The 27,324-nt window shown below is 40.8% G+C and overlaps 1 protein-coding gene across 1 annotated transcript in view; it reads left to right on the top strand.

Moving 5' to 3' along the window:
- Positions 1–546: 546 nt before the first annotated feature.
- The window catches only part of LOC137915438 (A disintegrin and metalloproteinase with thrombospondin motifs 16), a 44,529-nt gene continuing 17,751 nt past the window's right edge, over positions 547–27,324 (top strand). The window contains exons 1-11 of the mRNA XM_068758732.1: positions 547–630; positions 761–851; positions 3,441–3,796; positions 12,807–13,137; positions 15,273–15,475; positions 17,484–17,567; positions 18,509–18,668; positions 19,725–19,830; positions 20,181–20,318; positions 23,505–23,658; positions 26,244–26,339. Coding sequence (XP_068614833.1) covers positions 547–630; positions 761–851; positions 3,441–3,796; positions 12,807–13,137; positions 15,273–15,475; positions 17,484–17,567; positions 18,509–18,668; positions 19,725–19,830; positions 20,181–20,318; positions 23,505–23,658; positions 26,244–26,339 — 1,803 coding nt within the window. The remainder of the gene's footprint in view (positions 631–760; positions 852–3,440; positions 3,797–12,806; positions 13,138–15,272; positions 15,476–17,483; positions 17,568–18,508; positions 18,669–19,724; positions 19,831–20,180; positions 20,319–23,504; positions 23,659–26,243; positions 26,340–27,324) is intronic.

Genomic DNA, 27,324 nt, shown 5'->3' with positions numbered 1-27,324 from the left:
CGCATGCAGCGCTCCCGAGGGAAAACTGAGCGGGACTCGGAGCGAGAAGTTGCTGTTGCTGCCAAGACGAGACGCGGCGCATTTAAGACAGCCACGTGATTTCACTGGGAGTCAAAATGATCCGCGGGGGTCACTGGGGAGAGGGAGAGGGAGAGGGAGAATAATGTGCCAGAGAGTGAGCGCGCGCGAGAGAGAGAGGGAGTGAGAGAGAGAGAGAGAGAGAGAGAGAGAGACGCTGGATTCTGGTCGGATTGTCTGAGTGGAATAAAAGAAAATGACTTGCCCGGAGACAGGATTTGGGTTCAAGCGAGTTAAGTCCGGTAATGCCTGCAGCTGAGCGGAGACCAGAGCGGCACAGAGGGAACACGCCTGCAGCTGACGCGCGTGGATGTTCCATCCACCTCGGGCCCTTGCAAACGTGCGCGCTGCTGCTGCTGCTGCTGCTGCTGCTGCCGGACTGGTTTGTTGGAGCCCCCGCATGGGATTGCTGGCCCGGTGCCTGCGTGGTTTGAGCTGCAGCCTTTACCTGAAGTTGCCCCACGGGAGATGGCTTTCCCGCAGATTGGTGCTGAGTGGAGACACTGGATGCTGCTTCTTTTCCATGTCTTTTGCTTTTTCCCGCTGAGCAGCGTAAGTCAGTCGCATTATATCCGCCGTCCCTGCACGCACATAAAGTTGTCAACACTTCACATGAGTGCCAATTGTTGTCCGTGATGTTCTGCAGGAGACGTTAAGCACGACTGCATTTCCTCCCCTGCAGAGTTTGCTGTTAAACAATAACAAAGACAGTTCTGAATCTCCTCGAGAAGCATCTGCTCTGCTCCGGGATCTTAATTTACCTCAACACACAGGTATGCTTGAGTGTTTTTTTTTTCCCGCACGTGTTATTCGTGTTTGTGTTACTGTGTTTACCGTCGGAGAGTTCATTGTGATCCGTCTATGAGCATTGAAAGCCAAGGCATCCACCGTATCCCACTGGGGGAATCGGCATCAAAAGCCGCTCACCTGCGCTGTGTTACCTCTCTTCACCGCTAGGGGGCAGCCTGCAGCCTGACACAGAGCCATTAATGCAGGCTGCTGCAGAGGAGCTCAATTAGGATCCACAGCAAAATACAGCAACTGTGGACTTTTGAATACAAACTGAATTGTTTCTGGAGCCCTTCATGAACAATAAGCTTTTGAGATAATAGTATCAATATGTGACATTAAAGAACTGCTTAATGAATATGGCTTCCTTATGTCAACACTGTTTTATGAGTTTTTATAATTGGGGTGTCTCCAGAGCTCCCAGTGAAGATGTACTGTTTCACGCCGTAGCTATGCTGTCATTACAGTAATTAGTGAATGAAGTCAGTGCCAGATCTTCATCTGGTCTTAGTTTGAGAATATAACCCCATGTAGTGTGCCGAGTCAGCAAATGTTTGGCACTGAAATTTCCCACAGATTCTTTCATTCGGTTTTTTTATGTTACCAGGAAAACCAGATCCGTAAACAAATAAACAAATATCAAGACATTCTCTGGAGACATGTGGAGATGATCTGAAACAGAAGTGAATTTAAGCCTTCAGTTCTGTTTCGGATCATCTCACAGCTAGCATTTTAAAAACTATTGCTCAGTGTTAATGTGTTTAGCAGTCATATAGTGATGCTGAGTGAGGAAAGAGTTCACATGTTCTTTTGTTAAGTTTAAGCCAAGGCACCCATTGGTTAAAGCCCCTATCGGCACTAATGGCACTCAGGAGCCACTAAACCAACAAACTATCCAACACAAGATCTTGTCTCTGTACATCAGACATGGTGTGTGTGTGTGTGTGTGTGTGTGTGTGTGTGTGTGTCTCGTGCGCGTGCATGCCTGCGCCGGTGCGCTGTTCCCGCAGGCTCTTTTGTTTGTGTACTCTCAGACATGGGTCACTGCAGCTGGTTTTTGAGTTAGGGCGGAACAAACACAATTGACTGGTTGTGACTGTGTGTGTTGGGGGTCGGTGGACAAAATGACAAAGATGGTGAAGACCCTTTTTTGCTTCCTCCTAAGTGTCTGCACCGAACAGTCTTGACACTTGAAATATGTGTTTGCTCTTTGCAGTCCTGTAACTAATCAAGCATCAGAGAAGGACCCCCCCCCCAATGCAATGCATGTGCAGCCATGCTAATGGAAGGTTTTAAAGTGAATGCTTTAAATAAATGCATCAGCTAATAAGTATTTGCCGTGTTGCGGCTGTGGGCTGTTCTTCATAAATAAAGAGCGAAGTTCAAATCTTTGTGCATTCGCGCTGCCAGTGATGACACACTGTCTGTCACCCTGCATGATGCACCTCTGCCAAAGCATGTCTGTCGCTGAGCTATATTTACTCATCATTCTGGGTTGCTTAAAGCAGGTTATACTACAGTAACTGAGAATGGCCCTCGTTGACTGTAAGTCCTACGTTGCTGTTATTTCTGTGCACTTAAGCTGCTAAATACAACACGCATCAGCTTCTAAGAGCGCATGCATTTGCAAAGGCCGCTACACCACAATATCGTCACAAAAGCAATCATGACATTGTTTTAAGTGTTTGTTTTGTGATTATTCCCACAGCAAAAGTGCATTATGTTTCATGACCTGTGATGGCTTACGGTACCAGGCTCCCATTTGAAGCATTCAGGCCCCACCACAGTGGCAAAAGTTATTGTGAAACTCTTCTCGGATAAGTTAAACTGGAAGCAATATATTTTATAAGTTTTTTATGCATTCAGCATGCAAGGCCTCAAACACCCTGTAATATATCCAGTGACACTCTTCACTCTTTAAACATGTTTCACTCCTTTAGTAGGTAAGTCCATAGATACTGCTGTCATGAGTTCCTCCTGAACAATGTTGGTGTAGTTTCAAGCATCAGTTCTCTCAGTTTGACCTTTGGGGGAGGACCTGTTAGTCTCTGTGGTCGCAGCGCTTTTAGACATTTAATGGCTGTAAGAGGCCCGGCCTGTGAACTACCACCACACTACCTTTATGACCAGCCGTTTTCCAGCCTGAGTTATAGTAAAAACTAGTAAAACTCGAGGTCAAACATGATTCACTCTCTGATAAAGGGCCTGAGTTAGAATTGTCTAAACTCGTCCCTTTCTTGTAATTCCTTCTTGACCTTGACCATCAAAAATATATGTGGCAGGTCAAGGGAAATGTACATAGGAAGGTAAAAGGGTATCATTTGAGATTTTTGTTGTTTTTTTAACCCGATGGTCGCTGATTCAAGCTATTACCCTAAACCTAAATGGTGTTGACAGAGCACATTAGTGAGGACTGGCCACAGTGTTCTTTATTTGTGCCAAGCTGCATCCACACAAATATCATCAAGGATATATTAAAAGATAATTCTCTTGTTATTTTGCAAATATTCTACACATTCAAATATTACATTTTCCTTTTTTCTCTCTCTTCTATGCTCTCATATCTCATCTAGAATATGAGATTGTATCTCCGTATGAAGTCAACCACCAAGGTGTTTACATCTCTCACGAAGTTGCCCACCACCAGCGCAAAAGGCAACGCAGATCCCTGACTGCAGACACAGACTCATCAAACGATGGTGACAGCACGGCGGTCCACTTCCGCCTGAGTGGCTTGGGGCAAGATTTCCATATGGAGCTGAGGGAGGCCTCAGACAGCCTGATTGCACCCGGCTTCACCGTCCAGGTCCTGGGAAAAAATGCCACCAAGAGCCTGAGGGCCTACCACCAAGATGAACTCTGCTTTTACCAGGGGTCACTGAGGTCAAAGGTCAACTCTTCTGTAGCGCTGTCCACGTGCATGGGGATGGTGAGTCTGAACATGTCAGTCTGTGGTAGGATGTTGATTAAGCCGAGGGACGGGATGAGTCAGATTTTGATTGCTGCATGTTTCCATCAGTGATAAAGTATTGAGGTTCGGTTACTTTCCTATAGTACTTTGAAAGCATCTGCCTGATATGGCTGTCAAGTGAGGATTCTAATCAATCACTGATCTTGAAACAACTGTGAGCCTTGGAGCCAGTTTTAAGAGATTTAAGACTTCCTACAAGAACTGATAATATAAACAAAGAATTAGTGACAGAGAGAGACAGATCCCCGATCAGATCTGGATTGAATCCTAAGGGTTAGAAAACACGGAATTAAAGCTATATAAATATAAATACACCTTATGAATATAAATATACCTTACATCTGCAAATATGTTCGGCAAAATCCATTTTTCTTTTTTTCTTTTTGAGCAATCCTAACAGACAGAAACAAACAAACAAAAACCAAACAAATGCTAGACACTGAGATGAAAATAATAAAATCTTCCAAACTTCCAAGCCCACTGTCTAAGTTGACAAGTGATGTAAAGGAATTTCTTCCCAGTTCTAGTTCATTGAATGCACATTACAATCATCTAATCTATCTGTTCTCGTCATTCAGTTTGGGCAATCGACCAAGAAAATCCCCAAGATATGCATATTAAAATAATGTTCTGGCCTTTTATATTTAGTCATGTGTTTTACCAGTTTCTATGGCAACACATGCAGATGGTCATACATTTTTAAAAATGTCTTAGCCCTAAATGATGTCATTTGCATGGATTTTATGAGGTCCTTGACTGAAGAGAAATCATATTTGCAGATCTGCTACAGCGGGCAGCTGAAGGAACTGACTGTGTGCAAAATTCTTTAGAGAGGATATGTAGCAAAATAACCTGTGAGTAGTGTTCATATTATATTTAAAACTTTGAAAAGCACACAACTAATAAACTGATACCTAAATCCAAAACTGAACAGATGAAGGTGTATTTAATGTTAGACTGAGTGTGTGAGCCTAGGATTAGCTCACCTGTTGGTGCTTGGGAGGGAGGTTTAGTTTTCTTTTCACTTCTTTTCTTCTACATCCAGTTTTTTCTCAGAAAAACTTCATGATCAAGATGGGGGCTAATATTTTTAACTGTCCAAATTCTAAATCACGCACCTGGATCTAGTTTTTCTTGTTCCATGAACGTTGGCTGAATAAATTATTTTGCCTTGGTGGTCCTCTTCTTCTGCAGGAAAGTAAATGAGACATTACTGTAAGAATGACATTAAGCCTGAGTGAAGCAGCTCAAGACCCCAAGTGCTGTAATATTCCTCTAAGCAGGCTGGACAAGAGAACAAAAGGCCGTATGAATACGCAGTAATCCTCTCGGTCCTGAGCTCACGTACAAACATGTTCGATTAGAGCCCAAGAGTCACTGGCGTGAGCAGGCAGCAGAAAGAGAAACTCCATGATAAATAGTAAGGCCAGTCTCGCCCTTCTTCCCCTGAGAGCACTCAGAGAAGCTTTGCAAGCTAAGGACTGCAGGAGAAAACAAAGTCAATGACTTTTACTGTTTTGAAGCTGTTTTCGCCAAAGACATTTCTGCATGAACTTTAAGTGTTTTTGTCTTGGTAGGGTTTCTGTGTAGATTTATACTAGAAAGCTACTGCTGTGTCTGAGATGTGTGTGTGTGTGTCTTGTGTGGCGAGTGTGGTTCTCACGACTGAGGCTGGGCCAGTGCATCAAGCAGAGTGTATCTTTTTTATTGCAAATTATGAAACTGCAGTCAGAAAGACTCCTGGGGAAAGCAAAAGATAGTTTGTTTCTCACAAAGCGTCAGTCTTATCATGAAACCAGCTGCACGTTTTTACAACTGTATAGGCTTATGCAATGTGACCAAAGTACCAAATATAATAAGATATGATGCAGCCATGCAGATTATTGTGGGCAGCAGGGTAGCACAGTGGTACACTCGCAGCAAGAAGGTCACAGGTTCAATTCCAACTCGGGGCCTTTCTGAGAGGAGTTTGTATGTTCTCCCAGTGTCCACATGGGTTCTCTCCGGGTTCTCTAGTTTCCCTCCGCCTCCAAAAAACATGCAACTTAGGTGGATTGGTTACGCCAAATTGTCCGTAGGTGCGAGTGTGTGTGAATGATTGTCTGTCTACATGTGGCCCTGCGATGAACTGGCGGCCTGACCATGGTTGCCCGTTGACTGTTGGGATAGGCTCCAGTAGATCCCATCACCCGGATTTCATAGAAAGCGGTTAAGAAAATGAATGAATGAATGTTCCAGATTGCACCACTATGACCGGTCAAAACCCAGCAAAAAAGTTCACCAGGCCACCTGAGAACTCGTAGCAGACCGTGCACTTTGGTCAGGTTTCTATTTGGCAGGAGGAAAGTAAATATTGACAAGAGGAAGCAGGATCGATAGCCGTGACAGTGAATGTCTGGCTTCAACTGTATCATGTGGAATATGAGAAGCAGACCAGTCCCACCGACTCTGCTGACCTGTCATTGGATTTTAAAAAACTGCACAGTGACACACATGAAGGAGGAGATCATAAAGCTGGTCCTCCTCAGTGCTGACTTAATGCTGGAGCGTAATCCTCTTAAGTCTGGCTTTTATCAGCACGAGCGAGTTGGGGGGTGGGGAGTGAATGAATCATTATTATTTCTCTGTATGTGGGATTTCTTTGCCATATGGTTTGTCAGGTTTGCGCGTCAGCCCATCTCTTTCACCACTTTTTTTTCTTGCTCCAGACTCAAATCAAACAATACATAAATTAGAACAAAAATGTGCAAAAAGATTTGAAATCCACTGAGGAAAAACATTTGTGAATTTGGTGATGCCTTAACATGTAATTTATGGCAATCATTGGGTCAAAAGTGTAGTTCTTTGGTATTATTAAATCAATACTCCATTCATAGCAGCATGCTAAAAGTCAATATGCTGGTTAATTTATTAAATATGGAAACAAATGCATTTCCTTAACTTTAGCATGTCAGCCTTACAATTTTGAGAATGTTAATACTCTGATCTAAAAACTCTGCTTTGCTTTAATGCAGCCCTACAAAGCTGCTAGCGTAACTGTCAACTCTGCGCGTTGTGAACTTGGAGTCTGTCATGCTACCAAAAACTGGAAACAGTTACCTGCTTGCATCAGTTACATATTGGCAGAACATTTTTCTGTGCACATACAGTCCACATGGTTTAGGTTGATGGTAATATAGAACAGGTAACAGCTGACTCCTGTACAAATTGAATGTCTCTTGTAAAGACTACTTTTTTGGGGGGTGGATTTAGTGTGATGTCTCAGTAAATGTCCTTTATAAATATGACGTAACTGTCTCTCACGCTGTAATCAAATAAACACCAATAAGGGGCAATTCTAGCTATGTTTCTGTTTATTTTATTTTATTTTTCTGCCTAAATTCTACAACATTACCTTTGAGCTTTGCTTATATGCATCATCTATCTAATCAAATTGCACTCAGACATCTAATGCCCCCTTGTACCAAAGGGAAATGCTAAGATTTCTCCCAGTATAAATCACTTGGAGGTCGTGTATTTCCTCTTGTAAAAGGATGGGTGCGGCTTTTTGCCTCGGGTCTTGTAGTAGAAATAATAATAGAACGCCGCAGACTCGTCCCACTGCTGGGATTTCCAAGAATAAATGAGGAAAAACGTTGATTGATGTGATGAAGCTTTGAAAAGCAGGCAGTGTGGTCTTGGTGTCTTGCTATCATCAGTTTTCAAAACATACATTTGGATCAATCAAACTATTTCAAAGAAATGTTAGCAGCTTTACTATTTGTTAAAATCATGTATGGTTTTTCTCATTTATACAAAGCAGATTATGTAAAAGAAAAAAAAAGGGAGACTGGAAGTAGTTTTCTGTCCAATTTGATAGACCTCCAGTTTGTTTGATGTGTTTAGCACAGCCAGCGAACAGATGTCCGAGGTACGTCTTGAAGTGAAGCAGCTAAGTGATTAAGAGCGATGTCAGAGTCCTGATTTTACAATAAGCACCTGCTTTCAATTCCTAGAGATGCTGCAGTCATGGAATCGGTTCTTGATGAACCAAAAACAAAGAAACAATATGTCAAAATGAGATCAATAGAAATATTATGAATGAATGTTATGAACAATAGATATGATGATAAATTCTAGTGATGCTTTTTTTTTTTTTTTAATCAGTAACTGAACTCTCTAATCTTCTCTTATATTTGGACTCAAATCAAAAGCAAATTTCAACCAAAGATCTAAGTAATAAACTGGAGGCCTTGGTAAGCCTTTGTTCTCTTCTGTTCTGCATTAGCTACGGCAGAGGGGTGGACAGAATGAAGGGGAGAGCTACACACAGCCCACAGTCAGGTGCACCTTGTAATGCGCTGAATGCTTTACCTTCCCTCCTGCCCCCTCCATCATTCCTGTCACTGCTTGTCTGGATGCATCTGACTCCAGAGAGTCCAGCTGTTTTGCGCCCTCCCAAGTAGTGCTTCAGAATTTTATGACTGCTATTTGCACCTCATCCACACAGTGTGTGTGTGGTGACTTTGACTATTTAGGAAAGGCACCAACTGACCTAATCCCCTTACGTTGTGGTTCCCTTACAAAATGACATGTAGTAGTGGATTCGTGTTGTTTTCATGAGGTCAGGCTTCGACTTGGAAACTGCAGAAATGACAGATTAGAGACAGCCGGATATTTTTCACTTCTCTGTTGTTGCATACTGATTGTGTGGGACCCTTCAAAGCTGAGATGCTCATCTCAAGGGGCTTATCCTAATAAATTTGAATGATGTGATTGAATGATTATGTAGCCTTCTATGCTTGGGAAGACAAAAAGACTGCATATTTATTTGTTTAAAATCACATTTCTGAACACGTTTTACTTATGTTTCAGCTTGTAAATCAAAGCTCACTCTGCACGCATTTTTATGATAATTAGCATGATTTAGACTAACTTAAAACATACCAACACAAGCTAACAATTCAGCATCAACATCTGGATTGAATGTCTTAAACAAAGGATAAAAACCACAAAGGCAGTATGACACATAAAAGCTTAATCTGCACAATATTTATAATAATAAGCATGATTTAGAAGAACATAGAACATACCAGCACAAGTTATAATACATCACCAACATCATGGATTGAATATCTGAAGCAAAGAACACAAAACACGCAGACAGTATTCATAGAAGAACACCAGAGGTCATTAGTTTATCTGGAGGAGAAACCGTTCACTCCAGCCAATTTGACAGCAGGCGCATGTGAGAGGAAATAAGAGGTTGGAGCCCGACCCGTGAATCATGTGATGACAGAGCCTCAAACAAAAGACATACTGGTAGTCCATCCCTGCTTATAGAAATGTGCAGAAATAATGAAGTTGGGAAAACCCTTAATAAGGTTTACTAAGGTGGTAAAGAAATAGACAGTTGTCATTCTGCATGTCTGCATGCACGTTAGATTTAACCACAGTACAGCCCTCTCTTCAGCTTGTAGGGTTAATTCATCCCTGTTCTACTACATATTCAAGAACAGGACGTAGAGTGGTTACAAACAGTCTATAAGAGTGATGAATCACATATTTGCTGAGGCACTCTGGTATTCAAACCTCATCAAGAAACAGTAAGAGCTCCGGAACACTTTTTTTCTTTAGAATATCTTTTGGCATACTTTATAGGACAGCCAGTGAATGTTGTTTTTCACCGGTCATCAGGACAACACAAAGCCTAAAAACCAGCACTGATGTTGAAAAGAAAGATCAAAGCAGATGCACTGACATCACATTCTCAGCAGAATTAAAGTGGAGTCAGCGACTTTAATGATCACTGAACATGTAGCCAGGAACTGTGAACTGAAAATATCACGTTAGTTTGAAATAGATTTGTTCATGCCATCGCCTTAATGTTATTAACATTGTTGCCACTCATTCTTTTTAAACTACTTCAGCTCTCTGTGAACTCACATGCATAGCATCTGAAGAAACTCTAGAGCCTAACGTGCGAACGATGGAGAGACACAGAAGAGAGGTCATCCTGAAATGCAGCCTTGGCTATCCGGAGCATCGTGATTCATCCATGCTTGTTGACATACCGCAATCCTTAAAACTTGCAATGCTTTGAATGAGTTTGCATCACCTTTTAAAAAGTTTACTGTGGAATTGTTTGCTGCATGCATGCACATATCTGGATACTGCTGTGAATAGTGCATCACATGCAGAAGTAAACAACAGTGAGAGAAGCCATGTTTGGAGGTTTCTTGCTACATGAGTTTGATGGTGTTTGGCAGTATAAGAAGCTCACTTTGTACAGTAAATGCAAATTTTTTTCTGAACTGATACTCCTTGATGTATATCTGAGCATTGTGAGCATTGAACGGCTATACAACAGGTCCTAACTAAACAGTTAACGCTACAGACTCTAGGTGTAAAGTCCCATGGTTCTCTCTGTCCACCATAGATTTCTTTATCTGCCCTGTGTCCTCGTAGTTACAAAAAACATTGCATAAAAAAAAGTACATTTTGAAAGTTATTTACTGACCTTTTGGTCAAATATCATAGGGAGTGGCTTGCGTTCCACGCTCATGCACACAACTCACACAAACCACCCACCGAGACAGGATCAGTTCTTTGCATGAGAACTTTTCAAGGTTAATTCAGTGCAGCTCAGGTCAGAGGCCTGACTTGGCACCAAATTATGGCAATCGCCTGTGATTACACAGTGCGAGGGCGGCCGCCATGTGGGTGACAGGATCACGCACCAGTTGTCACATGTGATTTTAGCCAATGATCAAATGACAAAGGATTACTTTTTGACCATTGGCAAGCAAGCTACAGCATAGAGGAAGGTGGTAATGCATTGAAAGCCTCTCTCTTTTTCTGAATAATGGATTGTCCACTCTCTCCTTTCTTGTTCCTTGAAGAAAACTGCCACGTGCATCAGGATCTGTCGTTAACAGTTAACACATCATTGTCATGAATGGTGAAGAACACAAAGAATGAAAGGAAGGATGAAGCAACAATTACTGTCTAAGATTTCATGACTTAGTTATGAAGCATTTATTGTTTTTTTTTTGTTTATGGGTCTAAAAGATCATAGTCATAACTGCTGGGTCAAAAATATTCTAACCTGTAAATTTGTCTCCAAAAATATTTATGCATTGCTGAGTTTGCTCTTTTTTTGTTTGCCAGTTTCTATCCTGTGGGAAATGGTCATTACCAAACACAGAAACATCAGTAAACAACAACCGTTCTCCACGGACTTGTTGTCAGGACATGAAACTTAGTGGGATTTGAGCAAGTATTCCCAACATGGGGGGGGGGGACTATATTTCACAAGAACTACAATGAAATCCTTGCGCCAGATCTCTTTCTGCTATTGCCTCAGATTATGTAGCAGTTGAATGCCCATATTTATATAGCATTTGTCAGAGTAAACCAGAGTTCATCATTTTTAAAATCGAGATGATGATGATGAATATATTTATGAGATAGAATGTTAGAGTACAAGTACAGTCAAACAGTAGAATGTATTACAGTACAAGTACAGTCAAACAGTAGAATGTATTACAGTACAAGTACAGTCAAACATCCTGTCTAAGAGGAGCATTTAAAAAAAAACCTTGCTGTCTTGTTTCCATTGGAAGTCCTTAGTACATAAACCATCTGCATTTAACAATACCAATAAAATAAAAATAAATTACTCCACAGATGCAAAATAACAATAAATTAAAAAGACACATTATATGTACAACGTAGGTGGACAAAAGAAGGGGGTGGGGGATTGATCCGGAGAGTCGTGATGACTATCTCCGTTTCTGCCAAAAGCTTAATACAGTCAGAGCACTTTTAACAGGCTGTCAATTAAGGTGAGGCCAGAAATAGATGATGAAATGGGATCATGATAGCGTTCATCTAAAACTTTACAGACAAAGGTCTGCTTCTGCTGGGTTGAATGATTGCAACAGTTTCACACACAGGTAGTCACAAAAAATGTGCATTTGTGATCTAAGCCTCCCCACCTTTTAAGTTCAAGTTGTTCTGTTACCCATAAACACATCTGCTCTCTGCTGCGCTCAGGCAGTCACACAAACTGACCCTGGACCAAACACATGTATCAGTTTCTGACAGGAGGGCAGCCGCAATGACAAAGGATCTCACACTCTACTCACAGTTAAAGGTTTAGACAATTAAACGTACTATATTTTAAGGAAACGGTTGTGTCTGCCAAGAACAGTAACACTTCAAGCACATGCCAGTTGACTGTCAACACAGATGTGGTGTATGTTTGGAGAGACTGAGACGGACAAATAGAGAGGCAGAGAGCAAGAGAAAGAAATCTCCGTGTGTCTGAGTTAGAGCAAATGAGGATAAAAGAAAAGCTATGTGGAACCTTCAGAAATGTATACTGGGCTTTCCCATCGTTTATTCCCTGAATAAAGAGGAAAAAAGGCACTGGTGAGACCCTCATACTGGCAGTTTAAGTGCGAAAAATATTCAGAACATTATTAAAAAGCATGTATTTCATATTGTAATGGAATAATACTTTATTCCTGTTTGTTTAGAGTGTAATGTAATGTAAATATTAAACAAATGCCTAAACCCTGAGAACTCTCATGGTTTAGAAGGGAGAGACCTCCTCCTTCTATCCTTCCACCAGCCTTTTTGTTTGAAACTTAGTCCTTTTTAGATTCTGCTGACATCAAATCTGACCCTGAATGGCAAAACAGATGTTGAACATGAAGAAATGAAACACAGAGGGGTTAAGAGGAGTCAAGGGAGACATTGTGAGGCTAAAACTGGAGATCGCTGTTGTGTTGTTTGTAATAAATGATTAAATTGTTGTATTTACCCCCTGGGGTGCATATAATACTATTTCTACAAGCTACTGTCAAATACTTTATTACATAATTGTAGGGAAAGGCTGGGCAAATAGCTGTAAAGCCATGCATTGGGTTCCCATTTGAAGTGGTTGCTGCAAAGCTAATAGAACCTTCTGTTGTGCCTCTAGTCAGGTTTGATCAGAACCTCGGATGCAGACTACTTCCTGAGACCCGTGTCCCGCAGCCTCGCCCACAGAGAGAATTTCACAGCACCCTCCAGTCATCAGCCACACATTCTCTACAAGAGCAACGGGGCCTCCCGGACCGAAGAGAGGAGCCATGATCCTCGGGCGCTTCAGAAGAGATCCACAGATTCATCTCATCAAACATCACACAGGCACACAGATAATGATAACAACAGCAACGATCACAGGCACCAGATGAATGGCGACGGCCATCGCAGTGACTACAGACATGGGGAGAAGCAGAGACAACACTTCTGCGGGAGACGGAAGAAATGTATGTAAGGGCAATTTCTCATTCTAATCCACACACACACACATGCAGCATTGTGATAACTTGCTACCATGTCAAAAATGAGTATTCCTGATTCCATATTCCTGATTCTAACATGTCTAAGACATAAGTTGGAGAGTTTTGAAAAGAGAAGGACACTGCACGAATCTGTTCTGGACTAATATCACAAGATTCTTTTTCTACAGTTGAGTTTAATCTCAACTGTTTTCTCACTCCTAAGGGATATTTAGTCTTTTTACTGGAATTTCTAAAATTAGATTACTGGTATGTGACATTTTTGTTGTAAAAACAAATCCCATGTTGGAATGTTTGCTGTTTGTCCTCAAATAACATTGTTTAACATTTGACACTGAAATGAGAATGTTTTCATTTATCATAGCTCCCAGATTTAAACTTTTAGGTACTGACAAAATATTCTTACATTTCCAGTGATTGTTAAATGAGTGGTTTTATCCCCTAGTCGTGGTTTAGCCACATTTTGAGGAATTAATAGTGTCATGGAGGAAAGAAAATACTAGTTCAATTTGTTGATATTTCTGGTTAACTCTCTCAGTGGCGAGCCTCATATGGCTGTGGTTGGTGTAACAGGATCACAGAGACACCACCCTGGAATGTTATGGCAATCAATGCAAATAATAAATTCTCTAATTGCTGCGAGATTCCCCCGTACGATCACATAGTCAGAGCAACACATGGTGCATCATTTTATAACACCACATTAAAAGTCACACGTTCTGTGCTAACGTGTGCTGTCATGAACACATCATTAGTTCCTGTTTTGTTATGAGGACAGAACAGATTTGTGTTTTTACTGGCTTAACAACAGGGTGGAGCATAAATTCAGACATGCGGTGACTGCATGCATTTCAACTTGTCTGCCAATTGTAACCTTTGATCACCATGGCAAATCGTACATTTCTTTGGATAATCATCCTGAGGGTAGTAAACTTTCAGAGTTGTTTTTTTTTTTGTATTTCATGATTCACGTTGACATTTTTGGTGACATAAGTGAGGTGACTGGCAAAGGGCAAAGGGAAATCTTTTATATTCACTTTACACTGTGACAAATGTTTGCTCTGAAGAAATTACCACAGGATCGGTTAACACTGATGATGTCACAAGGGTCAGATTAAACAGGGTAGGCAGGGATTGGACTGGTTCCGCCAGAGTTACCCTGCAGAACCCAGCTGACTATCCCTTGTGAAAACAAACAGATGTTTACATTCCATTAGGATGATGTCACTGAACACCTGTGCCATGTTTTATTAAATAAAATTAAAAAAGCACTTTGGTCGCTGACCTGTTTTCCAACTGTGTAGGTAAATTTTCTACGAGTTTATCACAGCGATCGGTGATTGGTGAACTCTATGATAACCTGAAAAAACATGGAAGCATTGACCTGGTAAGCTGCATTAGCTTTGTGCTGCTGGGACTCGTCCACACCACAGACCTCAAGTGGCATGTGAGGCTTTTTTTTTTTTTTGCTCGAAAATAAAAGTTCAATGCAGGTCATTGCTAGATCTCCTTTCTTCTGAGTTAACAATGCACAGGTTTTCACAATAAGCTTGTGTTGTTCGATTTATAGATTTTTGGGGGGGACACACTGATTGAATGTTGGATATTATTCAAAACAACCATCACTGGTCTCTGGCAGAAAATTCAATTTTCTATTTTTTCTGAGTACATAAAGTTTTCATTTAAACAGAATATTTGATATAGTTTAGCTATTGCTAATGCACAACCACATAATTTGGTTACACACTTTACATAATGGCAGCATAACGCTGCCAGAGAGAGAAGGAAAGCGACATATCAGGTTAACAGTATACGGAATCATCAAGGATACTATGCCAGAATTGCGTTATAAGCGTCAAAAACAAACAAAATCTTATGACTATAAGTACAATATTTAAGTATAATTATTAAGGGTCATATTTACCATAACTGTAATCGACTGCTATTAAATTACCAATATGCACTCTTCCTTCTTTGGCTCGACAGCGGGTGTCAATGATTGAGTTTCATTCATTTTGTTCTATAGATGTTCCTATTTTTTATGGCGCAAATAACGCTTGCTAACATTTCACTCACACAATCTATTATTCTGCCTTCTTCAGACATGCCCAAACCTCCAGGAGATGATGTCTTTATCCTTCCAGATGAGTACAAGTTCAGTCCCAGGAACAAAAGAGCTGTGTTAATGAAGAATGAGCACAACCAGCGGCTCAACGTGGAGATGCTGGTGGTGGTGGACAGGAAAATGATGGACAACCACGGCCATGAGAACATTACCACATACGTTCTCACTGTGCTCAATATGGTGAGGTGAAGTCTATTGAACTAGAACGATGGAAGCCAGTAACACCAGAAGAAATTACTGGCACCAAATGTTTTAGACATTCATGGCTCCCAGATAATGTTTTCTATTGTACCGCTATTGGGTTCATATTTTTTGTTTATTAACTAATCAACTTTTCATGGAGAGCCACCATCTGATCAAGCTGCAGATTTTTCCAATACTGAATTTAATGGCAAATACCTGGTAAATCAGGATTGGCTGTTTCTTTGAATTAGGTAATTTGCAAAAAAGAAAAAAAAATTGCAAACACCAAAGACTAAGCTGGTGAACATGAAAAAACATACTAGCTAACCATTAGCACGTATGTAATTGTGAGTATGTTGTTTTCAGTACAACTGCAGAGGATGTCTTTTATTTTCATGACGAATGGGAAGTGCAATGTGTTTTCATAAGTCTAGTGAATTTCATAAGTCTAGTGGATTTCATAAGTCTAGTGGAGTTCATAAGTCTAGTGGATTTCATAAGTCTAGTGGAGTTCATAAGTCTAGTGGATTTCATAAGTCTAGTGGATTTCATAAGTCTAGTGAATTTCATAAGTCTAGTGGATTTCATAAGTCTAGTGGATTTAAAGACAGTAGCCACAACAAAGTCTAACTTTACTTGCTGCCAGCATGGCTTTTCTTTTTTTACCTGCCAAACAATAGATGTTAAAATTGTTCTTATATGTCTTGTCATAATAAACCTCACAATTCTTCCATTTCCTCACTTATCCTACGGAGCACATCCGAAAACATGAAACGAATATCTGGGTGAGCTCAGCATCCCTCCCGTCCCTGTCAGCTGATATGCAAGCGCATTCCGTCATGCTCGTTCTGCTACTTAATGACTGACTGACAAATCCAAAGATAATCTGTCTATTTTGAAAACACAGTCCCCTTTAGTAGAAACCAAGTTAGAGCAGTCACATCCTGCCCCAGAGGAGGCATCTAAATAGAGTATGGAGTTTCATAGAAAACACTACCCCCCTACTCCACCTGCCAGTGCTTGTAGTTCTTAAAAACGTTATTTAATAGTTTGTTGAAAATTAAAAGTGATATGCCATTCCAGTATTTATGTTTTCTTAGCGGCAGGTTGGAAAGACATCAAAAAAAATTCTAATTACTGATTTAAAAAAAAAACTTGTATATTATGAATGACAAAACACTGGAGCGCTATGGAAACTGGGGGTTGTTTCTTTTACGAGGCATTCGAAAAGCAGTGATTCACTCTATCTGTTGAGTTGTGCAAAGCTGACGGTCTGTCAAACACTGGTGTTCCAGGAGATCTCTAAGCAGTGATCGCCTCAGAAACGTGCTCGGATTCAGCTACTAATCAAAACTGTGGGTCGACAAATGAGTCAGTCCAGAAGAAGAGCAAAAAAACTGGACCGTAAGGAATCAATGTGAGTGTGAGAGTGTGTATAAAGACGCCTGACTGAGTGGCACCTGAGGTATTCACAGAACTTGGGAAACAGACAGAGAGGGAACTAGAGCAGGGATCAGGAGTCGACTTTCAAAGCCAGATCTGATGTGATTGATGGTCAGATATCCCTGTAAGTATAAGAAACTCAATTGGAAACAGCGGTTGTGGCTGTCAAACCTCACTGATAATACCAAAAAGGGGATTGTGTGTTATTTCTGCAGGATTGAAAGGTGAGACACAGACTTCTCTATTAGCTTACACACTGCAAGAATGTATGATTCAAAAGGTTGAAAGCAGTGCTAGTAAACTGGATCCATAGACAAAAATATGATGGTCTCTTTACAATACGATATGGGATCAAGTCTGCCTTCAGATCAAATGAAGGTAGACTTTGATGAGAAATGATAATTTGCTGTAATCTTGTAGTGGAGCAATATGGAGCTTTTTTTGACACAGTACATAATGTGGTTCAAAGTAAACTTGTGACATTACAAACAAATTCTAAAGATTGTATGTAGAAATGATTGCAAGAACAATATATGATGAAAATTGTTTGTGTGCTCTCCAGGTCTCCAGTCTCTTCAAAGATGGTACAATTGGGGGGAACATCAATATCGTAATAGTGGGCCTTGTACTCCTGGATGAAGAGCAGGTGAGATTCATGCTGAGCACCGTCAGCTTAAAACCACACAGCCACAAGGTCAGCCTCGCAAAGAGCATGAATGGAAAATACTTGTTTTTATGGCTGAAGGTCTGGATCTATCCGAGATTTTTCAGGGGCATCTCAAGACTGAGCATTTCTTAATTGATTTGATACAGGGGGCCGTCGACTTATGACGTATGCCACTCGCGACTTTCTACTTTACGACTGCACTCGTTTGTTGTTGTTTTTTTACCACATGTTTTTCTGACATACTGGAAAGCGAGTGAGCGAATCCCAAGGTCTACCGAGAGGAAATGTTCTCTTTCTACTCAGATGTTTTCCGTATTATGACGCAGCATAATATACTTACGGTAATTTACCATGGGGCGACTTATGACCGAGTCGGTATACAACAAAACCCTCGGAACCAATTGTTGTCGTAAGTCGACAACCCCCCTGTATTTGAGACTGAAGAGGGAAATTCTCAGAGTGCAGGATAGGAATGAACCGATAAAGCAGGGCAAAAAGAGCAAAGGGCAAACAGGTTGGGCACAACCAAAGAAGTAGGGTAAAGCAGACCCAGGAGACGCTTTCTTCAAGATTTCTTAAAAGCCCATTATCAGGAAGAGGAATGCCAAAAATGTCTTTTATTTTCATTTTAGCAGAGATACTTTTCTTTCTCCACTCTCACATCTTGGTGTGGCTTTCATCATTCAAATGTCTAAACATCTTACATCACTGTAAAGACCAGAGCAGATTGCTTTCACTCACTCTATGAGGTTATGAGGTGGGTTCATCGGTAATTGTCTAAGTAAAGGGAAAGAGAAGGATAATGTCACTTCAGTGAAACTGCATTTTTCTCATTTGAATCAGGCTCTGTGTGCTCGTCTTCCATCCATAAAGACAACATTGTGTCTCCCTCTGCCTCCTTTATCTGCTTTATCTCACAGGACGGCCTGGTGATCAACCACCATGCAGACCACACACTGAACAGCTTCTGCCACTGGCAGTCTACGCTGGGAGGCAGAGAGGGCCGGCACCATGACCACGCCATCCTCCTCACAGGGCTCGACATCTGCTCCTGGAAGAATGAACCCTGTGACACGCTTGGTAAGTCTTCAGCAAGAAATAAACTATGCAGTTAGAGGAAGCCTGATAGTGTCATTTGAGACAAAATAAAGGTTCTTGTGAAGTTCAAGTACTAGAAAAAAAAAAGAATCAAGAATACAATCTCACAATTTGATATTCTCTGTTTGTCTCTGGGAAAGTGACCCTGTCCTCCATCACACGGTGTGACAGTGGGTCCCATCAGGCAAACCAGGATTAACCGCTTTCAGCCTGACCCACTGTGGAATAGTGATGTGAAAAAATACGAGTTTCAACAGCAATCCTTCATGACTGTAACAATCTTAAACAAGTAGAAGGGCAAATTTCTTTTTTTAATGACATTTATAATATTAAAATAGACCTTGATAATAATAAAAAAATCAAGCATAGTTATCTTGTGTTTGTTGAAATCACAATACATTAAAAAAGGAAAATAATCCGAGTCACCTACTTTAAGCACAAACAGTCTTCCGCACTGTGAGAAAAAACACAGATTGGCTCACACTCTGCGTCTTTCAAACGCCAGACGTTTGACTTCAAAGTGTTGAGGCTAGCATTAGCTCCAATCGTCGCTGTGAAGGCACAGTTCAAAGGTCAGTGTGTCTCTGAGGGTGCACGGTCGGAAAAAACAGTGCGATCTGACAAATCCCAAAGTAAAATAAACAAGAAAACAAGCTTAAAATCTCGCTGAAACACAGGCCAATATATCAGATGTGGCTATTGTCCTTCTCGATTCACAATCATGGGTGCACGTGAGAAAATGGAGGTTAAATAAGAATTGAATAGAGGATGAGGGATGTGAAAAAGTGAAGTGAAAGAGGTTGATCTGCATGTAGGAATGATCACACAGAATTCCATATTTTTACATTATGGAGGAATATAGTGAATCCTCTGCTTCCCATCTAACAGACAGCTCTCAGTTTACATTGCAAGAACTGAGAAGCCCATTCTCATTAAATAAATATCAATACTGCTTGTCAGTGGTTATTGTAGTCATACAGTCATGACTGATGAAGGAACTGAACTGTGAGCTAAAAACTGTGTTGCTGCTTTTGCCAGGCTTTGCTCCAATTAGTGGGATGTGCAGCAAGTACCGGAGCTGCACCATTAATGAGGACACAGGCTTGGGTCTGGCGTTCACCATCGCCCATGAATCTGGACACAGGTAAAAAAAAAAAAAAATCTATGATTACATGAATACCCCAATAACGACTGAAAATCACATCTGGTGTCAACGTTCCGACCAGGCACGACAACATCCATAACTAGGGGTGTCTGTAGCACGTTATTCTCCATCTTTTTCCTTTTATGCATAAGAAATGTGTTAAGGTGTAAGTGTATGACATGTGATGTGTGTGATTTAAACATGGACAGCAAAAAGTATTCTTAAGCCGTCTCTTAATTTGATGTGCAATAATAAACAATGCTTAGGTTCCAATAGTAATTCTATGCTGTGGTTTAGCTCATCGTTGCTACAAACATACATACATGGGCCCTACTTTTTTCATTCCCCAGTTTTGGAATGGTCCATGATGGTGAAGGGAACATCTGTAAGAAGTCAGAGGGAAACATCATGTCCCCCACATTAGCTGGTCACAATGGTATCTTCTCCTGGTCTTCCTGCAGCCGCCAGTACCTCAGCCGCTTCCTCAAGTAAGCAGCCCTATATTCTATAACTGCTAAACCATTCCAGGAGTTTCAGAATAAGAACATATCTAATATCGCTGAATAATGTGGAAACAAGCATGGATCATGCAGCAAAACACTTAAATCCCAGTATCAATATATAAAAAAATATTTTTTGACAAATTTATAGCTGGCAAAAGCCTCTTTGCTATTAGGTATTGTGTTAATTGTGGACTGAGCGGTCGTGCGAGATAGACATTGTACGAAGAGAGGTCAGTGACAGCAAAGCAGCAAATCGGAGAAAACTAATGTTTCACAGCTATCAAATTCTAAAGGACAGTGAAACACTCTCCCACCTCCACACACCCTATAGCTAGAGGTGCACCATTGCTGCTGCTATTTAACCATCTGCGACACAGACAGAGCAGAGGAGACAGACAGTGATCTAACGTGGTCGCTATGTTTTTAGCCGTTAGTCCAACCTCACACCCTATTTTATGATATTCTCATTATTATCCCGGGGGCTGTAAACCTACTCTCTGACATTGTAAAACAAAAACAAAAAACAAGTACACAGAAGCATGCACATGGTTTCCATAGACCCTCCACCGCACACTACTACAGGATTATAAATGAAGATTGAGAGGATATGGTGACAAAAGACGGTTGCTAATATATTCACACATTAATTGGTTGCATGCACGACTCTGCATATTGTTGAAATTAGGGCTATTGGCCTTGATAGATGATTGCTGTCTGAGTGCCCTCGTACTTCAAAATGTGTTACTGATAGATTAAACGTGTTAAGAAAAAAATATGTCAGCTGATGATGCATCACTTACAAAGCTGCCAAGTAGAAAACTACTCTAATGTTACAACCATTACTGGGTTTTGCTTTATTTTGCAAAAAACAAGGACAAACAGGCTTACCTAAGTGTGCATGAGGCTGAAATATAGAGTTGGCATAGCAACTTCAATGATATGTGGGGCTGGTTTTGTTTTGCAGACTGCATACTGCAGGTATTATGTATCAGGGTGCAGATGAGTGAAAGTGGAGGAGAAAAGTTACGTGTGTTTAAATGCAATAAAAGCATTTTCATGCATGCGGACCTTCTTATCTGAGTTATGAATACAGGCGTCGCAGACAACATGCATGTGTCTGGCGTTGTTACTGTGTGTCTGAGCATGTGTGTTTGCTTGAAACCAGATAACACAGACTCTGTACCCTCCACTAAATTTACCAGTGTGTTAAGTGAACTGTCAGGTCTCCCCGCTCAAAGTAGTGGAGACAGACACTGTGTATTTCCTCACTGAGTTATTAGAGCTGGGGTGACCTCACCCTTGTTAGTCCTGTCAGCCTTATATTAAACCCCCATCACCCCCCCGGAGGCCAAATGGAGGGCGATCTCTGCACCACAGAAACAACCAAGGGTCGGCTTCCTGCATAATCACTGAATGATAAAAATGCTAAAATTATGTATGTTTCCATAATTGCAATCAAAAGCATGTCTTTGGATCAATGTGTCTGCCTGACTAAACTGAATGCTTCTACCTTCATCTGCTTTATATTGAATGTTGTTTCATCCAAAACAGTGGACACCATGATCACTCTAACTCGGCTTCTCCTCAGTCAGCCATGACAGAGAACTCTGAGCCAACACTGTCCTGTATAGTCAGAGGCTTTGTCTGAGCTCACGCTAGAAATGGATGGACAGCTTTTGTGGTAGGGGAAGTCAATTTGTCTTAAAATCCACTTTGAGGTTGATTTCGTTTGGATTAGCAATTGTGAAAACCGTCGAAAAATCAGTGACACGTGAAAGTTACTCTCGAGGTCCAAAGCAAACACACCATGAAGAACAAAGCCCAGCTTATTGGTCACCTCATAGGCTAACAGCTGTAAGACAACACCTGAGAATGCATTTCCGTGTTTCTTGTAAAGCTCCGTTCTCAATAGTCAAGATACTTAGTGTAGCATAAATGCCGGAAACAAGGGGGACCTATAGTAATAATAATAATGCATTGGTTTTATATAGCGCTTTTCTGGACACTCAAAGAAGCTTTGCATTTTGCATTAATCATTCACTCCATACTTGGTGGTGGTGAAGCTACCGGGGCAGACTGACAGAAGCGAAGCTGCCAATTTGCTTCATCGGCCATTAGTAACTTTCACAATGTCTTCACATGTCAAAATGAATAAATGTATTGTTTTTGAGTTTTAATACCACATGACTATAAGATAATGATATAAGTCTGTAAATTTGCAAAGAATGTTAAAAGATATGGTGATTTTCTTATTTATGTACTTAGCATATTTTGGCTGATGAAAATCTTGTGGTGTGCAGACATAGCTCACATATTCTGAATTCATACAAACATCTACTCTTCTCCAGGGATCATGCAAAACAGTTTCATTGATCTGGTAAAAATGGCTGATTGCCTGTGTTGATGCATGCCTGCCCACCTTGACCTTACTTGCTGAAGTGAAATGGAAAAAGTATGTATTTTTGTACATTAATTCCAGAGTGAACAGCCATTGTTCTCATAGATATCCTGGCCTCATAAAGCAATAGAAGATCGCTCTCTCACACACACACACACACACACACACACACTTATATTCTGCTAAAGCAATCAGCACCACTCTCTAGTCGAGCAACCTTCCAATATATTTTGCCCGTTCATGCGCTTTCCTCCATATTTTTGCATTACGTACCCCTGACTGCAGTGTATGAGCTGTAAAACATTTCTGCATAGTAACCAGTCATATCAGTTAACTGTGGAAACCCCCTGCTGGTGTTAGCGTATGAGCGAGTGTGCAAGGATATTTATGTCTGTCAATTGAGTGTCTGATGAATTAAAGCCATAACTTTCAAGGTTTGCGTTTGGCAGCTTGTTATATCACCACGGCAACCCTTTACAATACTCCACAAAGTGGGAAACAATGGAACATCAAGGGCTGATTGTTTCTGTGTAAATAACATTGAACTCTAGATTCCAACTGCATTAAGTTTATAAAGCATGCCACTGAATCCCGTCTCTGTTGGGCTGTTTATTTCTGCGTGTTTGTTGACTATTCCCAGTTGTTTCACGATTAAAGTATTATTCCATACTTTTTCACTTCCACTCCCCTCAAAACCACCTCACCTTTTATTTTTCTGATCTCCCCTCTTTCTTCCATTACCTTCTACTTTATGATCCTCTCCTCCCCTCCAGTTCTGCCCAGGCTCTGTGCTTATCAGATGAACCCAGAGCTGTCAAGGAGTATCGATACCCTGAGCAGCTGCCCGGCGAACTGTACGATGCCGACACACAGTGTAAATGGCAATTTGGGGAGAAGGCCAAACTCTGCACCCTCGACTTTAAGAAGGTAAATTGATTATGACTCAATTACGCCATTCAACTCAGATTTAGATTCAAATAAAATGCCTTGCCATGCTACAGTTCTCTGGGGTTTTCTCAGCACAACCACTCAAACTCAAACGTTTAAGTAGTTTAAAACAATCTGGTGGCAATTGTGTCTTTGGAAAAAACAGAGAAAGAAATCAAGAGTGGGGATGGGGGAATGAGGTAGAGGAAAAAAGGAAGAATAAAGGAAAAAGGAAGGAAGAGAGAAACCAAGTAAGGGCTGGATGCCCTCAAGAGCATATGCACACACACAGACGCGTGTATACTCTCTCTCTCTCTCTGGGAGTGGGAGTCATAATGCCGCCCATAGACTGCTCACTGGGATGGATGACTAAATATACACTGGAATGTTGCCAATGGGAATCTCTCCTTGTTTCTCTCCCATTGTCTGATCACTCCTGTTCGAGATCCTCTGAGTCCAGATAGGGTTTTGGTTACTTCCGTGATTAATGGGACAGTAAATGTGTACATATTTATTGGTTTCCATCTAGATTAAAGATACTCTTGGGTCCAGATTTGGTACCTCACCTGAACCGGATGGATGGATGGATGGATGGAAATGGAGTAGCTGATCTTGATTCTGTATTGGCAGATTCTGTATGTTCTGTCCAAACATGTTTGATTCTTTCTCATGCCTTTTAAACTTCCCATTTCCCCCCGGATTGTTCCCGTGTTACTCATCTTTTTTGCTGTTCTTCCATTTAAACATTTCCCCTTAAATTACCTCTCTCCTTATTCGTTCTTAGAAATAAAGATTTTGTTAACCCCGACTGTAGGGATAACCACTGGATGTATGTGAACATTCTCCTCTGGAAAAGTGGGTGACAGAATGTGAAACAGTATCTCTGATATGTAGTAGAGAGAACTTATTTAAGAGGAACCTCAGCATGAGGATACAGCATGGAGGAACATGAGAGGGATGGAGTGTTTGCCAAGAAGACCAAAGTTTGTCCAAGTATATCACCACATCTCCCTCTTTTCACAAAAACCACTGAACCCATTTCCATGACACTTTATGGAGGGGTGTTAAATTTGGGGGCGGATGTGGATAGATGGGCAGATCCAGGACTTTTTTTGTTATAACACTCCATAACATTGCGCGATAGGTTATACAGAGCTTTCATGACACTTTGGTGGGGTTTTTGGGACATGGGCCAGGCGAGCTAAACAAACATGTTGGACTCTGCAGCCTTGGCAGATGCATGTGCTCTACTTAGTGATTTCTCGTTTTGTCCGACTGTTTTTTATTTGAATAATAAAAATGTGCTCACAATATGTCTCCTTCAACTAGATCGGACCTCCTAATTGGAGGCTCTTAAAACTTTTCAACGCTTTGGATAAGCTCAATTTAATTTTTCTTGATATATAAATGATTGTTTTTGTTTTTTTTTATTCACATGTGTAGATTCTGTTTAATGTCACTATAATCCTTGAATACAATTCTTGAATCAGAACCAGCTGAATTTCTATTTAGGGTATGAGGACATTTATTCTTTCATTCAATGGGCTTCTTCATTGTGTAAGTTTCTTCGGGATTGGACTGGAGAATGGGATGCAGCATCATCTAATCTGACATCCATGCATCCATGTAGTTAAACTGTGTCATACAGGGGGATAATTCCTCCCACTTAGTTTTGATTTTGTTCTTTCACTGTCTATGCTCATGCACCTGAGAGCATCGAGGTGCACAGGCGCTGTCACGCCCACTTTACTTCCAGGTACTTGCTATTCTTAAAAAAGCACAGTGCAGTGCAAAGTAATACGTATATTTGGGTTTTTTTCTACTTTCTTAAATTGTCCCACCATGTCACACTTGGTGTCCTTGTCATTTGTACTGCTGCAAAAGACCTAAGCAGGTATAACATCTGGACAAAAAGGACTTTAGGTTAATTCCATGGCGGCTTTTGGCAGTAACTATCAGCTGCTTGAAGTTCCTATCAGCGTCTGCATTAAGTCCGATGTCAAAATCCGATATAATCATTCAGAAAGTAATAGAGTGGACATGTTAGGAAGTAGAACGCCATGTTCCTCAGGAGATGGGAGACTCCCTTCTGAGTCCTTCAGATGACTGCTGAGAAACACAGCCGTGACATCATTTCAGATTGATAAGGCAGTTTTGTCCTTTGAATGCTTGTTAATTTATATTATTATTATCTCTTTGTCCCATTGTCTATATCTCATGTGTGTCATTTTGGCTGACAGAATGTCTATTCTATCATCTCTAATGAACTGAGTGATGCATGGATTTTTCTTTTGTTTTGTTTTCCTGTTTTCCTTCTGTCATATAAATAAATATATGAAAGATGCAGGGTCACCTTACTATGATCGTTTGTCAAAGGATTGTTATTCAGACTATTACAGCAGGTTTCCATCAGCATTTATTTAACAACTCTCTATAGTGGCAGAATCACCATTTATTGTCATTCTCATGGGTTTGTTGCAGCTGTTGTTTGAGGGATAGTGATCAGCCAAGTTCTTGAATAAGGAGGAACACATGCTAGCAATGCCATTAAAATTGCTCTTGGCTTTTCTTTATTGTTGTTCCAGGATATCTGCAAGGCTCTGTGGTGCCACCGTGTTGGGAGGAAGTGTGAGACCAAGTTCATGCCAGCTGCCGAAGGCTCTGCCTGTGGCCCTGATATGGTGACTTAACATGTTTCTGTGTGTGTGTGTGTGAGAGAGAGAGAGAGTGAAAGACAACTATAAAGGTGGAAGGAGTTTGTGATATGCTCACAAACTTTGTCGCATCCACTGGAGTGGTATTAGATAAATGGCATCACTTCTTTTAGACAGTTTTATTCACCAACTTTGAACCAATTTATCACATTTTGAAGTATTGAATAAATAGAAATGGGTTATCCATTCATTGGTTGGCGCAAGAGCTATTTTGTTTTTTTTCCTGTTTTGTTTTTTATACTTGGCTGGCTTAATGCTCTGCTCTAAGGAAACATCTCACCACATAAACGTATAAATGAAAGGTGCCAAAAAAAAGGGCTTCATAAACATCTATTTGCAGTTTTGCTGAAATTATCCCTTCCATCAAAACAACACAAATGCAAAACAAGAAGAGATTTGTCAGACTCCATGTAGAGCTACAGACTGACCCGTCCTACACCAGTGAAATAAGCCATATTCAGTGTCTTTTTGCTTTAAACCATCAGTTGGCCTGGTCATTTCAGCATGTTGCTTTCTCTTATCAACGTTGTGGACAGTTAGTTTAAAAGGGGTAGAGCTTGTAAAGAGATGTCTCACACACACGTGGATTCCTCCTCCTTGGATACCACGACCACAGACTCAGTATTGCAATTTCAAAAAAGAAAGCTTTGAATTAAGAGGTATTGTACTTTTAACGGCATCTTTTTCACCTCCAGAGCACTTAATAACTTTTAAACAGTTTGTATTGACTTCATTGTGTTTCAGAGTTGAGTTCATCTGAGTGCAGTGTCAATAAAATATCTTTCTGATTGAGGTGCCACACTGTCAAGGACCAGCTGCAATTCATTTGGTGCTGACTTGGCAAAAATATGACACTGGGGTTAGGGCCCAAAAGCAATCTGTGCTCTTTATTTATTCTTTGTTTCTTTACTTATTTCTTTAAAGAGGATTCTCCCCCAAGGTTTGCTCTTTC

Source organism: Brachionichthys hirsutus, chromosome 3 (genome assembly GCF_040956055.1).
Source record: "Brachionichthys hirsutus isolate HB-005 chromosome 3, CSIRO-AGI_Bhir_v1, whole genome shotgun sequence".
NCBI lineage: Eukaryota > Metazoa > Chordata > Actinopteri > Lophiiformes > Brachionichthyidae > Brachionichthys > Brachionichthys hirsutus.
Note: the sequence above shows the minus strand (reverse complement) of the source record. Positions and strands in the feature narration are given on the sequence as shown.